We start from the raw sequence: 19,179 nt of genomic DNA on the forward strand, positions 1-19,179 counted from the left end.
AGTGGGATCTTAAGCTATTCCTACATCAGTGGCCCATACTGCCTTCTCAGGGCCTTTGCACTTGCTCTTTCTGCCAAGAATGTTCTCCCCTCAGATTTTTCATGGTTTGATCCCCCTCATCATTCATGTGTCTACTTAAGACTATCAGAGCGGCCTTTCTTGACCACTCGTAGTGAAAATAAAACTACCTCAATTACTCCCTTTTCACTCTTGTTTTTCTTTTTTAAAAACACCCATCCCAACATATGTTTATCTGTCTTCCCTCTAGAATGTAGATTACATGAAAGTAGGATCTTTATCTGTTTTATTCATTGCTGTGTCCCAGTCCCTAGAATATTGCCTGAAACATAGTCACATTAATATCTGTTAAATGAGTGGTCTTCATGACTTAGCTCTCTATCTGCCTCTCCAACCTTATTTACCCTATGATCATACTTGCTGGTCAAGCTGACCTTTTCCTTCTGCTTACAGTGCTCTTTGTATTCTTTGCCTTGATAATTCCATTAATCCTTCAGGCTTCAGCCTAAATGCCATTTCCTCAGAAATACCTTCTTTGACCATAATCAGTTATAAATTAGGTTCCCTTGTTATACTCTCATAGCATCCTTTGAAACATTTACCATGTTTATTTGAATAATTATGTGTTTTATATATGTCTCTTCTCCTAGACCCCAGTGGGGTAGGAAGTAGAAACTTTGTCTTGTTCATTGTGTGTCTCTGACATCTAGCCCAAAGCCTATTATATGGTTGCACTGAGTATATGGTAAACAGATGAACTCTTTTTCATTGTAGGTCTTGAGCAGATACTTGTATACAAATCATTTTAATATTTAAGGCCAAAATTTCTTCATTTTATTACTTTTTAAAAAATAAATTTATTTATTTATGGCTGTGTTGGGTCGTCATTGATGTGCTTTCTCTAGTTGTGGCGAGTGGGGGCTACTCTTCGTTGCGGTGCGTGGGCTTCTCATCGTGGTGGCTTCTCTTGTTGTGGAGCATGGGCTCTAGGCGCACGGGCCTCAGTAGTTGTGTGGGCTCAGTAGTTGTGGCTTGCGGACTCTAGAGCACAGGCTCAGTAGTTGTGGTGCACAGGCTTAGTGGTTCCACAGCATGTGGGATCTTCCTGGACCAGGGATCGAACCCGTGTCCCCTGCATTGGCAGGCGGATTCTTAACCACTGCACCACCGGGAAAGTCCTCATTTTATTACTTTCATGTGTGTATGGTGTGTGTGTATAGATAGTGACATTTAAAAACCCATTTCTTCCCCTGTCATTTACTTGGTGTTATTTAAGTAAATTTTCAACAGATTACTTAAAAACTCTTTTCTTATGAATAGGCGTTCAAATCAGCAGAAAAGAAAACAAAGCAAACCTTAAAAGAAGTCCAGACAGTTACCTCTATTCAGAAAGCAAGAAAAATATATTGGTAAGTATTCTACCTTTTTAAAATACATTTTTTCTTTCTATCAAAATTATACATGCACATTATTTAGAAAATCAAGCAGTTCTACAAAGCTTGTTAAAAAACCAGTAACCCCGCAAACTTTTATCCCTACTCCTATTGCCTCGTCTCCCAAGGAAACTTTTAGCTCTTTTAGCTGAATCTTTTGATATATACCTCCATTTCTCTTAGTAATATATTGCTGCTGCTTAATTTTTCTGTTTTACGCTCTATTAATAACTTCCCACCTTGGAAAGTGAAGATTTTATTCTTTCCATTTGTGCTCCGTTACATACACACACATCGCCTGGCTTCTCAGTATACTTACAGCATAATTTTGTCAAGAATGATGGTCTGTGTTAACATTATTATGAATATTTAAGTTGTAATCAGAGCTGGATCATATAGTATTCTGTTTTCCTTTCCTGCTCAGTATTTTATCTTCCCTGAAGTTAATAATTGTTTCATTTGCTTTCTTTTTATTTTTGTTCTTGTTATTAGCCATGTCCAAATTTGCTTCCAAGTGTGTTCAAACATATTGGAATTTTATCAGTATCATCTTCTTGCAGAAGTCTTTCCTGGAGCTTTTTGACCTACTTTGTTCTAGATTGGTTACTGTAAGCATTTTAAGATCTCCTTTTTTTTATTATCCTGGAACTTCTCTATAACCTCTCTCTGTGTTGTATCTTCTGTCCTGAATCTCAGACTTCCTTTTTCTTTGGTTATGGACTATGTGCTCTAGAAGCTTCATGAAAAGGGGTATGTAGAAGTTAAAGTTTTTGAGGTGTCCAATGTATAAAAAAATTATTTTACTCATAAGAGTTTGGATAGGTATAGAATTCTAATTTGAAAATATGTTTCCCTCAGACTTTTAAAAAGGCATTGTCCATTGTATTAACTTCCAGGTTTGATCTTGAGTTTTCTGTCATTTTGATAGTTGCTGTTTTAATAGGAAACTTGTTTTTGCCTTTCTGTAAGCTTCTAGATCTTTTTTTTCTTCCTCTCAGTTTTCCAAAATTTCACAGGAATATAGGTTGGTGATGATGTTTTTATCCATTACGCTGGATACTTTGTGGGCCTTTTAAATTGGAAACGTGGTTTGGAGAAATTTTCTTGAACTATTTCTTAGAAAATTGCCTACCTTCTGTCTTTTTTTGTTTTGTTTTCTTTTTCTTTCTTTCTAGAAGTCTCATGTTTTACTTATGGGACCCCTCCCCCCCTTAGCAGTCCTATTGCATTGCATTTTCTGTTTTTCAACTTTTTGTTCTATATTCTGAGATTTTCTCAACTTTATCTTTCAATCCTTCCATTGAATTTTTTAATCTTTTATTTCTTCCTATCATGTTTTAATTTTAAGCTGTTTTTGGTTTTTTGAATGTTACTTTAAAAAAACTTACTGCTCTAGTTTCTTTATAACTGAGAATAATTTTGATGTATTACATTTTATTTAGTATCCTTTTCTTGCAGGTCTGTCTTCTCCAAGTCTCTTTTTTCTATTTGTTGGTTTTGTCTCCAGCGTTCACTTGTGTACGTCTGGTGATCCTTGACTGTCTACTCACTTTTTATAGCAGAACATTAAAATGGTGATTGGAAGTTCTTTGTGGGTTGTTGGACTTGTAAAATGATCTGTGTGGGCCATCTGTGGAACTCTTGAAGTCTTTAGCTTTTTGCCTTTTCGGCTGGTCTCATTTCCCACAAAAGCTTCTTTCTCTTCTATTTGTAAAGTGAAGACCTGGCTATCACCATTTTGGGAGCTCGGTGGAAATAATAAGCTGGAGAGTCTTAGTATCCAGTATTTCATACATTTACTTAATTGCCCTATTTTACATATATTACCCCTACTTACAACTGTGATACGTTTCCCCTAGTCCAGAGATCCTCTTTGTACCCTTTTAAAGAATTAATTTCTGACTTTCTGTTAGAGTGTTGAAGGGGCAGTTACCACCATGTTCCGAGCTGGAAAGATCTAGGGAAGTGCTTACTTCTTGATAAGATTTTCAGGCAGTTCTTCCGTTTTTAAACCTCATCTTAAACCCTATTTCTAGCAGTACCTGTGCTCTTTATGGGTCATACAGTGTAAGTCGATTTGTCTCTTGGTTCTTTGCACCGTCAGCTCAGGATTCAGCTTCTTGAGTCTGCTCACTTGTTCATTTATTTTCCAGCTTTCAAAATTTTGTTGCTTTTTTCTTTCTCTCTCTAACATCTCTATTGATGAATATGATTGACCTGTAATTTTCATTTCTCATAATGTTTTTGTTAACTGTTGGTACAAGGTTATATTATCTCATAAAACAAACTGGAAAGTGTTCCTTTATCAATTGTCCTTAAATGTTGATGGAAGTCACCTGGAGTTTTCTTTATGGGAAAGTTTTTCATTACAGATTCAAATTCTTTAGTAGATAAAAGGACTACTCAGATTTTCTAGTTTTGGTTAGCAATGTTTTTCTAAGACTTTGTCTATTTTGTCCAAAGTTTGAAACTTATTGGCAAAAAGTTTATAATATTCCACTTAACTTTTTTTTTTTTTTTGGCCACGCCGCGTGGCATGTGGGATCTTAGTTCCCTGACCAGGGATCAAACCCGTTCCCTCTGCAGTGGAAGCATGGAGTCTTAACCACTAGACCACCAGGGAGGTCCCTCCACTTAAGTTTTTAACATTCCTAGAATCATTAATTACTTCTCCCTTTTCATTCAAGAATTATTTGTGCCTTCTCTCTTTCTTGATTAATCTGACCAGAGGATTTTCAGTAGTAGTAATATCATTAAAGAACCAGTTTTTGACTATTGATCTCCAGTATTATATATGTGCCTTCTATTTTAATAATTATTTTCATCCTTCTACTTTTCTTTGGGATTTATTTGCATTTTCCTTTCTGATTTCTTGAGACAGAAGCTAGTTCATTGATTTCCCCTTTCCCCCGGCCTCTTTTCTAATATATGTAAGGCAGTGAATTTCCCTCAGCATGGCTTTAACTGTATCTAAAAAGTTCTGTTGTTTAGGATTTTCATTATCTTTCATGTCAAGATATATTCTAATTTCCATGGTGATTTCTTCACCCATGCATTATTTAGAAGTATATGTATTACTATCCAAACACATGGGGGTTTTTGGTTACTTTTTCTTACTGATTTTTAGCTTTATTTGCGTAAAAGAGGTGACATTCTGAATTATCTCAGTCATTTGGTGTTTGTTGTTGAAACTTGCTTTATGGCCCAGTCTATTTATGGGCAGCTTTATTTATAAATGTTTCATATATAGTTGAAAATAGTGGCTTTTCTACAGTTACTGAGTGCATTTCTCTAAATATCAGGTCATGTTTATCAATCATGTTGTTCGAATCTTTGGCACCTTTATAATTCTCTTTTTAATGCTTGTTTTCCCAGTTACTGAGAGAAGTGTGTTAAATATCATACGGTTTGGATTATCTGTTTCTCCTTTTACTTCTGAACTTTTGCTTTATATATGTGAGGCTATGTAATTAGGTGATACAAATATGGAACTGTTATATCATCTCAGTGAATTGAGCCTTTTATTAATTTTAATGAAGTGTCCTTTTATATCTATTTTTTCCATCTGTGTGAGATGTTAAAACTGTATAAACTGTTTTTTGGTTAGTATTTGCATGGTATTATCTTTTTCCATCATTATATTTCAACCTTTTTATATCCTTATATTTTAAAGGAGTATATATCATTGTTTTTTTCCCAGTCTGACAGTCTTTGCATTTTACCTGGAGAATTGACTACATTTATATTTAATATAATTTCTGATATATTTGGGTTTAAATCTAACCATCTTACTGCTAGCTTTCAGTGTGTCTTATTTGTTCTGTGTTCTTTTTTGTCTTCCTTGTTGCTTTATTTTGATTAGTTGGCTTTTGTTTTTTTGGCCTGTTAGTTAGTTATGTATTCCTCTGCTAGGATGATTACAAAATACATCCTTGATTTATCTTTCACATTCTTTTTGTCCTTTTGGGTTTATGTCTTTTTGCAAACCTCTTTACCATCAATAGGGAAGTGGTTAAATCAGTATAGTACATCCATTCAGCAATGAGGAAAATATATTTTTAAGTGAAAAAAGAAAAAAATATGCAGAACAGTGTGTTGTGTCTGAAAAAGAGAAAAGGTTTAGAATAAGGATTTTATTTTAGCTTTTGTATGTATAAAGAAACTCTGGAGAGGGTACAGGAAGCTAATGGCCAATTGGTTAGTAGTAGCTGTGGGAACTGAAGAGATGTAGGATCTCTCACTATACTTTTTTATGTAATTAAAACATTTTTTGAACCATGTATATGTATTACTCAATAAAAAATCAGATTAGAAAATAGGAATAGAGTCCTTTTGCTATTATATTTTGGGAGCTATGAGGAAGTTTCATTTAATGCCTGTGCTCAATCTATCATCTTTAACCAGAAATTTTAAAATTCTAGGTTAAATCATAAAAAAATTATCTTGTGAGTCATATGTAAAATAGGAAATATTTATGTGCATCTCATTTTCTAGATGTCATACAAATATACACTCTTTACTTTTTATTGTGGTGGTATGTATTAATCATGAAAACCCAAGTTAATTTGTTTCTTGAGAAAAGTTATAATTTTACACTTCTGACAGCAATTTTTGGTTTTAAACTGTAAAGAATATCATACATGTAACATTCAGTTGATTAATTGAAGACAGAATGGGAAAACAGCTTTTCTTTCTCATCGGTGGTCCCAAAGCCTATCCAGTGCCCCACTGAAAGAAAACTAAACCTAGGGACCATGTGACATTTTATGCTTTTGCTTTTTGTAATTCATTGTTATAAAGTCAGTTTAAGAAGGCTGTCTATATGGGAGGGAAATAAAGAGAGAACATATTTTTTAAGCATAAAATTGAATTGTTTTCTACTGAGACTGTCTTAAGAATATCCTAGGGCAATTTGCATTGCAAGTTTTCAGTAAAATTCAGCTTGATGTCTTAAGAAATTAAGCCATCAAGTTGTCTTAACCTTCACAGATAGGAGAGCTTTCTGTTTTATTTTGTTTGTTAAAAGGGTGTGAATTCAGGCAACTATGAAGGGAAAGAAATGTTAACTTTTTTCTTTAAAATTTGATAGGTTTGAGAAATTCCTCTGGTTCATTAGCTCAGAGAACTATCTAATTATTGGTGGACGAGATCAGCAACAGAATGAAATAATTGTGAAAAGATACTTGACACCAGGTAGGTAAGATTATAATTCTGAAGAATTTTCTTTTAAGTAACTGGATTGGTTATCTCAATATTAGGTGTAGATTTTTATCTTGTACTCCTTTGTTTGACAGATTTAATTGGTAGAAAGAATTTCATGGTTTATGGTTTGTTGAATATGTGCTTTGACACTTGATTCACATTTTAAGTGAATATCCCTAAAGTAGTAATGCCGAGCTAATCTGTAGTATTAGATTTTTGATTTTCTACTGCATTAAGAAAATAGCTTTCAATCCTCCAAAGTCATTGTAGATCAGATTTTTAAAAGCTTAATTTTTCAGTGCTGAAGTTTGTAACCGTTTTTCACTTTTAGAAGCAGGACTTAAGTGCTGTGTTGTAAGGCCTCTCGTTTTTTTTTTTGTTGTTTTGTTTTGTTTTGCGGTACGTGGGCCTCTCACTGTTGTGGCCTCTCCCGTTGCGGAGCAAAGGCTCCGGACGCGCAGTCTCAGCGACCATGGCTCACGGGCCCAGCCGCTCTGCGGCATGTGGGGTCTTCGTGGACCGGGGCATGAACCCGCGTCCCCTGCATCGGCAGGCGGACTCTCAACCACTGCGCCAGCAGGGAAGCCCCTCTCATTTTTTTTTGTTTGCTGATAACCACCACTTCACTGTGGCTGAACCCTCAGTGTGAGTATCAGAAATCAATAATCAGTATCAGAGCTAATCTGATGTCCTTTGAGGATCCAGAGCCAGGAAAGAAAGCAACAGGGTTAGGTTACATGGTACCCAGGACTTGGTCTCTGTCTTCTCTAACTTTGTGCATTGTGAGCTGAGCCTTTCATGGAACTGTATGGGCTTTGCTCTTCTTTGAGTTTCAAATCTCAGATGAACTATCCATGGCAAACAATGGCTGCTCATTTTTTCTGTTAGAAACCATGCACTTTACTTTTCCCTAGTTGACCATTCATTCCTGCATTCATCTGTTTGCTCATTTATTCATTTGTTGCTATCACACACTTCAGAATAAAACTAGAAGTCCTCATTGTGGCTTACAAGGCTCCTGACTTCTTCTCTAGCCTCATTTCTTACTTTCCTTCAGTCTGGCTTCCTGGCTGTTTGTCACATTTGTCAACCATCTATGGTCCTCAGGACCTTTGCACTTGCTATGATGACTCATCTCTATGTGTCTCTCACCCATCGTCAGGCTAGCCTGGGCTTGCTTATATGGTAACTCAGCAAATTTCTGAGAGAAAAAGAGGAAGCATACAGCACCTCTCAAGGCCTAGGCTGGGAACTGGCATTTGGTCACATCTGCCACATTCTGCTGGCCAAGGCAGGTCAAGGGGTCGGCCCACATTTGAGGGATGGGGAAGTGGACTCCACCTCTTGATGGGAGAAGCTTCAAGGTCATAGAGCAAAGAGGTGTGGATAGAGGGAGGGAGAAGAACTGTGACTATTTTTGTAATCTGCCTTATTAGCATTGTTTTCCTCTGAGGAGGCCTATGAGAAATCTCCCAGGGGTGGGAGATAGACTTTTCTTTATATGTCTTTTGATACCTTTTGGATTTTGAACCCATTAAAAAATAAGTAAATAAACAATTTCAACTTAAAAACAAAGAAACAGGACTTAAAGTATTATTTCTTATTTGTTTTAAAGGGGACATTTATGTACATGCTGACCTTCATGGAGCAACTAGCTGTGTAATTAAGAATCCAACAGGTAATATATTTCTTTCTATGATTCATAACTTTAATTCTTTTGTTTAAAATATTTTTAGTATAAGAGAAAAATCACTAATACAGATAAAGAAGGACACTTTATAATGATAAAAGTGTCAATCCATCAATAAGGTGTAACAGTTATAAGCACATATGCATCTGTAACTTCCCTGGTGGTGCAGTGGTTAAGAATCCGCCTGCCAGTACAGGGAACACAGGTTCAAGCCCTGGTCCAGGAAGATCCCACATGCCGCAGAGCAGCTAAGCCCGTGCACCACAACTTCTGAGCCTGTGCTCTAGAGCCTGCGAGCCACAACTACTGAGTCCATGTGCCACAACTACTGAAGCCCGCATGCCTAGAGCCTGTGCTCTGCAACAAGAGAAGCCACTGGACTGAGAAGCCCACGCACCACGATGAAGAGTAGCCCCTGCTTGCACAACTAGAGAAGGCCTGCGTGCAGCAACGAAGACCCAACACAGCCAAAAATAAGTAAATGAATTTATAAAATAATAAATAAACAAACATATATGCATCCAACAAAAGAGCCATAGAATACATGAAGGGAGAAATAAACAATTTAATAATAGTAGTTCAAGATATCAATACCTAACTTTCAATCATGGCTAGAATAACTAGCTATAAGATCAACAAAGAAATAGAAGAGTTGAACAACACTCAAGTTACCTAGATTCTACACATATCTGTAGTACACTCTACCTCACAACACTAGATTACTCATTCTTCTCAAGTGCACATGGAACATTCTCCAGGGTGGACCATTTGATAGTCTATAAAATAAGTCTCAGTTAATTTAAAACTAATGAATCATATAAAGTAAATTTTCCGACCATAATGGAGTGAAATTAGAAACCACTAATAGAAGAAAATTTAGAAAATTCACAAATGTGTGGAAATAAACAACACACTCATAAAATAACCAGTGGATCAAAGAGGAAATCACAGGGGGTATTAGAAAATACTTTGAGGTGAACGAAATGCAAACAAATTTATTGAGACTTATGAGATGCACCTAAGGCAGTGCTCAGAGAAAAATTTATAGCTGTACTACCTATAATAAAAAAGAGGAATGATTTGAAATCAATAACAAAACTGTACACATTAAGATGTAGAAAAAGAAAAGCAGATAACCCATAGTAAGGAAAGGAAGGGAAATGGTAAAGATTAGGGTGGAAATAAAACAGAATAGAAAGACAGTGGAGAAAAATCAACAAAACCAAAGTTAGTTCTTTGAAAAGATCGATAAAACTGATAAACCTTTAGCTAGACTAACCAAAACAATAAGATTCAAATTCCTAAAGTCTACAGAACTTTTAAAGAAGACTGAACATCAATCCTTCATAAACTTCCAAAAGGTAGAAGAGAGAGGAACTTTCTAACTCATTCTATAGGGCTGGTATTACCCTAATAACAAAACCAGATGAAGATATCACAGGAAAGAAAACTACAGACCAATATTATTTATGAATATAGACACAAAAGTCCTCAACAAAATATTAGGAAACTGAATCCAGCAGCATATTACAAGGATTATACACATGATAAAGTGGGATTTATTCCCAGGAATGCAAAGTTGGTTTAACATATGAAAATTAATGTAATACAGTGTATTAATAAAATAAAGGACAAAAACCACATGATGATCTCAATTGATGCAGAAAAAGCCTTTGGTAATAATCCAGTACTCATTTGTGATAAAAACACTCAACAAACTAAGAATAGATGGAAACTTCCTCAAGTTGGTAAAGAACATCTATGAAAAAATCCACAGCTAAAAATCATGCTTAATGGTGAAAGACAGCTTTTCCCCCAAGATCAGGAACAAGATAAGCACATCTGTTCTTGCCACACTTTTACTCAACATTGTATGGAGGTTCTAAGTAGGCCATTAGGCAATAAAAAGTTTAAAATATCCAAATTGGTAAGGGACAGATAAAACTATCTCTGTTTGCAAATGACATAATCTTATATATTTAAACCTTAAGCAATCTACTAAAAATTATTAGTTAATAAGTTCAGCAACGTCTAGGATATAAGGTCAATATATAAAAGTCAGTTATATTTTTATATACTAGCAATAAGCAGTATTAAAAGGAAATTAATAAAACATCCACTTATAACAGCATTACAAAAGAATAAAATATTTAGTAATAAATTTACCAAAAAGAAATGCAAGACGTACACACTGAACTACAAAACATCATTGAAAGAAATTAAAGAAGACCTAAATAAAGGGGAACACTTCCAGTGTTTATGAATTAGAAGTCATATTGTCCTGATGGCAGTACTTCCCACATTAATCTACAGATATGTGCAGTTCCTCTCAAAATTCCAGCTGCCTGTTTTTGCAGAGATGGACAAAGCTCATACTGAAATTCATGTGGAAATGCAGAGTACCCAGATTAGCCAAATCATTCTTGAAAACGGAGAACAAAATTGGAGGACTCACACTACCTGATTTCAAAACCTCCTACAAAACAACAGTCAGTGTGGTATCAGGAGAGTGTGATATTGGTGTGAGGATGGACTGATAGATTAATGAAGAGAATTGAGACTCCTTGTTTATGGTCAGTTGATTTTCAGCAAGGGTGCCAAGGCCATTCAATGGGGATAGAATAATTTTTTCAACAAATAGGGCTGATGCAACTAATATCCATGTGCCAAAGAATGAAGTTAGACCCCTGCTTCATACCATTTATAAAAATTAAAAGCAGGGACTTCCCTGGTGGTGCAGTGGTTGACAGTCCGCCTGCCAATGCAGGGGACGCAGGTTCGTGCCCCGGTCTGGGAAGATCCCACGTGCCGCGGAGTGGCTGGGCCCGTGAGCCATGGCCGCTGAGCCTGCGCGTCTGGAGACTGCTCCGCAACGGGAGAGGCCACAACAGTGAGAGGCCCACGTACCGAAAAAAAAAAAGATTGCATCAGACCTAAATTTAAGAGCTAAAACTGTAAGACTGTTAGAAGAAAATAAGGTGTAAAAAAAACTTCATAATCTTGGATCAGGAAGTCATTTTTTAGATATGACACCATAAGCATAAGCAACCGAAGAAAAAACAAATCAGACTTAAGCAAAATTAAAACTTTAATTCAGAGGACTCTATCAAGAAAGTGAAAAGACAGTCCACAGAATGGGAGGAAATATTTGCAAGTCGTTTATGTGATAAAGGACCAATATCCAAAGAACTCTAGAACTCTTCTGACTCTAAAATAGAAAGGCAATTTTAAAATGAACAAAATTTTTAAAATGTGAAATAGACATTTCTCCAAAGATACAAAAGGCCAACAAGCACATGATAAGATGCTCAGCATCATTTGCCTGTTAGGGAAATGCAAATCAAAACCACAGACAAATACCACTTAACACCCACAAGAATAGTTGAAATAAAAAAACAGACAGTGGGAATTCCCTGGCGGTCCAGTGGTTAGGACTCCACACTGTCACTGCCAAGGGCTTGGGTTCAATCCCTGGTCGGGGAACTAAAATCCCACAAGCCACACAGGGCGGCCAAAAGAAACAAAAAAACAGTAACACGTTACTGAGGTTGTGGAGAGATTGGAACCCTTATACACTGCAGGTGGGAATGGACAATGATCTACCTGCTATAGGAAATAGTTTCATAGTTTCTGAAAAAGGTAAACATAGATTTTACCATGTGACCCAGCAATTCCACTCCTAGGTATTCCAAGATAATTGAAAACATATGTCCAAACTTATTTGCAGATATTCATAATAGCATTATAATAGCCAAGAAATGGAAACAACCTGTATGTCGATCCATTGATTAATAAACAAAATGTGGTGTATCCATATAATAGAATATTATTCAGACTTAAGAAGAAATGAGGTACTGACATATGCTCTCACATGAATGAACCTTGAAAACATGCTAAGTGAAAGAAGCCAGGTATGTATGATTCCATGTATATGAAATTCCAAAATAGGCAAATCTGTAGAGACAGAAAGTAGATTAGTGATTGCCAGCGGCTGGGAAGATGAAGTGACTATTAATAGATACAGGATTTCTTTTGGGGATGATGAAAGTGTTCTGAAATTAATGGTAATGATTGCATAGCTTTATGACTATACTAAAACCCACTGAATTGTACACTTTAAAAGAATGAATTTTATGGTATGTGAATTATATCCCAATTTTAAAATATTTGAATTCTTACTGTAGGGGTATATTAATATGCTCTTCATTTTGAGAAATTAGGCAATATATAGTAATTCTGGAAGTCTTCAACCTTTGAATAGATTTTTCTAAATTATCCTTTCTGGAATGAAGTTAGAATTACTGATAAAAGTGAGGATATTTCTTCTCTGACTTGTTTTATTTACTTAGACCATTTAAAAACCTGCTGTGTAAATACATTTTTTAAAAACTTTTTTTAATTTATTTATTTTTGGCTGCGTTGGGTCTTTGTTGCTGTGCGCGGGCTTTCTCTAGTTGCAGCGAGCGGGGGCTACTCTTCATTGCAGTGCGCGGGCTTCTCATTGCGGTGGCTTCTCTTGTTGTGGAGCATGGGCTCTAGGCGTGTGGGATTCAGTAGTTCTGGCACACGGACTCAGTAGTTGTGGCTTGCAGGCTCTAGAGCGCAGGCTCATTAGTTGTGGCGCATGGGCTTAGTTGCTCCGTGGCATGTGGGATCTTCCCAGACCAGGGATCAAACCCGTGTTCCCTGCATTGGCAGGCAGATTCTTAACCACTGCACCACCAGGGAAGCCCTGTTAAATACATTTTTTTTTTTTTTTTTTTTTTTTTTTGCGGTACGTGGGCTTCTCCCACCGCGGAGCACAGGCTCCGGACGCGCAGGCTCAGCGGCCATGGCTCACAGGCCCAGCCGCTCCGCGGCACGTGGGATCCTCCCGGACCGGGGCACGAACCCGTGTCCCCTGCATCGGCAGGCGGACTCTCAACCACTGCGCCACCAGGGAAGCCCTAAATACATTTTTAATAAAAATAGTAACTTCTTGTAATACTGAAATGAAAGTGTGGTATTATTGTTTAAAATATAAGAGGAGTGAACCTGTTATGCTGCATGTGGTTTCCATGTCTTGCTCTAGAAAGTCTGTACTTCGGTACTGAAGCGTTCTAGTATTGTTATTACAGGAGAACCAATTCCCCCTCGGACCTTGACTGAAGCTGGCACGATGGCACTTTGCTACAGTGCTGCTTGGGATGCACGAGTTATCACTAGTGCTTGGTGGGTGTACCATCATCAGGTAATAAGGGCTGTGGTCCTTTTTCTTAATTTAGTAAGAGCAACTGTGTTCCAAATTGTGAGGATATAGAATTGAATGAGGCAGACGGAATACCTTGTGATGAAGTTGACATTTTGGTGTTGAAAAATAGATGTGTAGTGGCAGGTAACAAAGTTTATTTTTAAAGCAGAGTAAGGGGATAGAGAGTGATAGAGGCTACCATTTTGAATGTAGTGTCAGGGAAGGCCTTTCTGGAAAGGTAAGATTTGAGAGTGATCCATGTAATTATATGGGATAAAGACTGTTCCAGTTATGACTGGCCTACTGACCTAAAAAGTCTTTCTCCTGTTCGCCTTTGTTGAAATTTTCTGAATTCTCTTTGGCCCTTCCTGTAAAGTAGGTATATCCAGTGGTTTTTTCTATACACTTGGTTTTAGTAATTGTCCTTCTTTGTGGTTAATGCTATTTTTTGATGATACTTCATTCCATATATGACTTCACACTGCTATTCATTTCACATTCTCAAGAATTATAATTGATAATGATAAACTTTTACAAAGTCTTAAAGCTATACATCAAGGTAAAAAGAGTTCAATACTATTATCCTCCCTTAGATTTAGTTTCATTTTATATCTGTTTATATTTATTATTTTCTGCTACATTGTGATATTGTGTCCTTAGGAAATTAATATCACTTCTGGGATTATATTTTCTGCCTTGGTAGTATTATAAAAGTGGCTTTAATTCTTTTATGAATAGGTTTTTTTAGTGTGCTTTTAATCCCTTACATAACTATTACTAGTAAAGATACTCTCAGATTTGGGTGTTTCACAGATGTGTAAAATTTTTTTAAATTGTGGAGTTATATTGCTCACTTCCTATTTTGCCAAATTAGAAGATATTTTTAAAAATATGCTATTATCTTTATTTACTAAGATGAAAGGTTATTTCATTACCAAAAAAAAAAAAAGTATCTCAGGAAAGGATTTAATGTAATAAATATAGTAAATATAGTTTTATACCTTTATGATGAGCTTATTAAACTATCCTTGTTCTTCTTATTATGTCTCACATTAGAGGAAATGTGGACAGTTGTGGCTCTAGTCCATGGCATTTGAAAATGATTGATGTAGTGTATCCTTCATTATTTCTTTTCTTTGTTACGGACAAAGATATATCTATCTTTGAAGAGATAGCCCTTCAGTGTTAAGAATTTTTGCTAAATTATAAACTTTTCAGGACGTAGTACTCTTTACTTCAATATGGCTTTACTTTCTCAGGTGAAAATTTAAAAAACATATTTCTTAAGACAAGAGTATAATGTATTATTGTGTTCCTCAGGTGTCTAAAACAGCACCAACTGGAGAATATTTGACAACAGGAAGCTTCATGATAAGAGGTAATGACTTGCCAGTGGATTATGGAGACAGGTTTGAGGACCATCTACTAATATTCTCAGAACAGAAACTAATTATTCTAACTTCATATATGAAGTCTGTTATTAAATAAGGAAAATTTTGCTGTGGTGTGGCAAATTTAGCATTTGACATGTCATCTCCATATATATTTTTATTGATGACAGTGTACTTTCATATAGTTTACATTTATGAGGGTAAGAAAGTATAGCATGACCTTTTTTCTAAAAATAGATTATTTAGGATCTGACTAACCCAGATGATGAGAGCAAGCATTCATATTTTTTCTTTCTTAATTCCTATATATAATGCCAGATTCTGTAAATGGGAAATGTTCCTTCATGACAGAGAAAAGACAGAACAAATGTGACCATTGTGGCAGATATCTTACAAGCATAAAATGGAGAAAACAGTATTTTTAAAACATTTATGTACATTATCTTTCATAGGAAAAAAGAATTTCCTTCCTCCCTCACATCTAATGATGGGGTTTAGCTTCCTCTTTAAGGTACTCTTCAGCTTCTTCATTATTTTTTTTCTGATTTTCATTAGTCTTAACCTAAAGTTCCACCAGTGAAAAGAACTGTTTCCATAGGTAGATGAGTCTTGTATTTGGAGACATCGGGGTGAACGAAAAGTCAGAGTGCAGGATGAAGACATGGAGACATTGGCGATTTGCACAAGTGAACTCATATCAGAGGAAATGGAACAACTAGGTAGTTTACAGATTTTAATAAAGTAGCTTATAATGTTTTCTGTTGTCTAGTTTTGCTTCTAAATTCTTACCTAGAAGATCGTCTCTTTTGGGGTAATTAAAATTTCCCAAAAAACCCCAACTTGCTGTCAACTTTATTGAATTTTGGTTTTGGAAATGTTAAATATACTTATTCTAGTGAATTATAAAGTGTTTAATTGGATCCATAACTAATACTTGAATATATGTTTATATTATAAAACTTCCCTAGTATTTAATGAGTAGTACATAAATGTGTTTAACAGAGATAGACTCGGGTATATATAAGTGAGCATTTACTTTTGGGTTTAGGAATTAGAAGCAATACAAAGATGAGTTTATAACAAGTACAATTTCTTAGGAGAATTTAGCTTGATTTAATAATGTGTTTGCTTCAAGTAGAGAGCAGCTGTGGTTGCTGAAATAAATTTACCTACCTACCTAAAGGAACTAGGGAATGTATGCCCTCTAAGTTATTTTTACATCTCCTAGAGTCATTCCTTTTTAGGAGTAATAGTTCATTGTTTCACTTACAACTGCTATTGTACATAATTCTGTTTTTTTTTTGAATTTTCACCATGTTCATGACATGTATACTTTATTTACATTATTTTTTATTGAATTCTCACAACCATCCTTGTCAGATGGTTGGTGGCATCTTATTCTATACGTGAGGTAACTAGACCATATTATTACTACTAGATGGTGTTCCTTTTGCAAAAGTGTGAACACTTGCTGTGTGCCAGTTATGTAACTTGTTTTATCTCATTTCAGTTCTCATGTGCAAATTATAATAAAAGTGGCAGAATTTATATAACTACTTCTATTTTCCTCCTTTTTGGAAATACTTAACAAAGACAAGCGATAGTTTTCATTGTAGAAATGGTCGCAATGTCTAAGAAATTTATTGTAGTAAAGGATCTTGGAGATAATTTATTCCAAACAATTCCTGATACAGAGTATCCCTTTGTCTAAGTCAGAGTAACCTTTGGGGAGGATCAGGCATTTTTCTGGTGATCTTTTGGAGAAAGAGGGAGTGAATTGAATATTTTTATGAAGTTTTCAAGGAAATCATCTAACCTTGTTGTGGTGATAGCACTCTGACTTTCCTTATGGTAATTCAATAGATGGAGGTGACAGTAGCAGTGAAGAAGATAAAGAGGAATTACATGAAACTCCTGTGGAAGTGGAACTTGTGACTCAGGTTGACCAAGGGGATATTACTATTCAGAGTGGTGGTGATGAGCTAAATGAACTAATTCAGGAAGAAAGCTCTGAAGATGAAGGAGAATCTGAGGAGGTGGTAAAGCATCAGGAACCTGTTGGTGAAATGAAGGATGAAGGGGAAGAGACATTACATTATCCTGATACTTCCATTGACTTGTCCCACCTTCAATCCCAAAGGTAATTTAAAAACTGTAATTTTAAGTTTTATTTTGTAAGTTGGGAGTGATGAAGAGTTAATCCTTATACAAATAATACCAAGATTGACTTCAGTGCTTTTACCCTCCATTGTCCTACGAGCTTACTATCTTTTCACCATTTGATAGGGGGGTAGATCTCTCTTAAGAAATTCCCAGGACCCAGGGTAGAAAAACACAATATATATAAAAGTGGCCAAACAAGTCAAAATAGAAACAAGTAAATGGTTATAAATGCTAATAATAAAAGCAGTTACATTAAAAAAAAATGTGTTAGTCTTTAATGTCTTACTGATCACCAGGTAAACAATACCATAGCTATAAAAGCTTTATTATTGGAGTAGTTAGGAAAGGCTTAGGAGTCAGACCAGTATTGAATCTTAGAGTATGCCCTTGGGCAAGTGACTCTATGTCTAAGCTTCAGTTTTCTTCTTGGTGAAAAGAGAATGGTACCCCCTTCATAGGGTTTTGAAGGTTACATGAATGTAAAGCATCTAGCAGTGCCTGGTACATAGTAAGTGTCCAATACATGTCAGCTATTTAAGAATATATTTTAAAGTGAGGAGATGAGCAGTTTGATTATATTTTTTCTAATTTTGCCAAATTTGAAAATTTGTAGGATTGCCGATAATTAAGAGTATGGTATGGGAATGTTTTGGGACTTTGTAAATGAATGCCTTTTATAGGGTAGTGGACTTCTCTTTCTGTTTGTTTCCATAGGTCTCTCCAGAAATTGGCTTCAAAAGAGGAATCTTCTAATATGGTAAAGGTTTTTTTTTCAGTTTTATGAGGAACATCATGTCCTTCTCAAATAATTTTCTACTTTTTAATTTTAGCTTTATGAAAAATTAACAGTGGCGATGTTATTGTTTGTATTTGCTTGTTTTTTGTTTTAATTTTAATAGAGCGACAGTAAATTGCAGAGCCGGAGGCATTTGTCAGCCAAGGAAAGAAGGTAAATATACTTGTGTTATTTAACTGAAAAGCATCTTTTTTTTTTTAATTAACAATTCAGTCATGACAGATCACTTGGCTGTTACAAAGATCTCCCTTACTAAAATTATCAAGACTTAGCATAAATTTTGTTTAGTGTTTCATATTCTACTCTAACGGGTTTTTCTGTTTTAGGGCCCCAGTCTGCTACTGTAATCAGTGAGATAGGTCAAGTAACAGAAGACAGACCTTTTATTACATAAATATGTACAATAATAATTGCAGTGTATTAGACAGGCTGATTCTAGGATAATATTGACAGAAATAAACAGGAATACAGGCATACCTCATTTTATTGTGCTTTGCAGATACTGTGTTTTTTACAGATTGAAAGTTTATGGCAACCCCACATGGAGCAAATCTGTTGGCACCATTTTTCCAACAGCATTTGTTCACTTCATGTCTCTGGGTCATATTTTGGAATTCTTGCAATATTTCAAACTTTCATTATTATTATATTTGTTATGGTGATCTGTGATCAGTGATCTTTGATATTACTATTATAAAAAGAGTACGACTCACTGAAGACTTGGAGGGTGGTAAGCATTTTTTAGCAATAAAGTGTTTTTAAATTAAGGTATATACATTGCTTTTTTTAAGACATATTGCTTTGCACACTTAATAGACTGCAGTAGAGTGTAGGCATAACTTTATATGCACTGGGAAACCAAAAAATTCATGACTCACTTTACTGCGATATTCACTTTATTGCAGTGGTCTGGAACAGAATCTGCAATATCTCTGAGGCATTCCTGTACTGAAATTAGGAAATTTTTATGTAAGAAGAAGACTTGGGGTTTCTTCCTTGTCTTTTCTTTTTCTCTAATATAGTAGGGCTCAGAAGGTGAACAGAAAAAGAAAAAGATAGAGGCAGAATGAAAGGGACAACTGAGACAACTACGTAGGGTGAAAAAGACTACAACTAGTAAAGCACTCCAGAAAGAGGCCCTAGATTGAAGTGGATAATCAACTCTTTTGAGAAAGATTATCATTATAAACAATTACAGAAAACTCTCTGAATACATGGTATTCTGCTAGATACTGAGTACACAAAGAGGTAAAATA

At 35.6% G+C, this 19,179-nt stretch overlaps 1 protein-coding gene across 2 annotated transcripts in view; it reads left to right on the top strand.

The window, feature by feature from the left end:
* The window catches only part of NEMF (nuclear export mediator factor), a 53,490-nt gene that overhangs the window by 23,261 nt on the left and 11,050 nt on the right, over nt 1-19,179 (top strand). For both annotated transcript variants that reach the window (XM_060004600.1, XM_060004602.1), the window contains exons 16-25: nt 1,339-1,427; nt 6,541-6,644; nt 8,269-8,331; nt 13,461-13,573; nt 14,894-14,951; nt 15,417-15,475; nt 15,563-15,683; nt 16,828-17,104; nt 17,842-17,884; nt 18,027-18,076. In XM_060004600.1, the coding sequence (XP_059860583.1) occupies nt 1,339-1,427; nt 6,541-6,644; nt 8,269-8,331; nt 13,461-13,573; nt 14,894-14,951; nt 15,417-15,475; nt 15,563-15,683; nt 16,828-17,104; nt 17,842-17,884; nt 18,027-18,076 (977 nt within the window). The remainder of the gene's footprint in view (nt 1-1,338; nt 1,428-6,540; nt 6,645-8,268; nt 8,332-13,460; nt 13,574-14,893; nt 14,952-15,416; nt 15,476-15,562; nt 15,684-16,827; nt 17,105-17,841; nt 17,885-18,026; nt 18,077-19,179) is intronic.

The sequence above is a fragment of the Delphinus delphis genome, chromosome 2 (genome assembly GCF_949987515.2).
Source record: "Delphinus delphis chromosome 2, mDelDel1.2, whole genome shotgun sequence".
NCBI classification, from domain to species: Eukaryota; Metazoa; Chordata; class Mammalia; order Artiodactyla; family Delphinidae; genus Delphinus; species Delphinus delphis.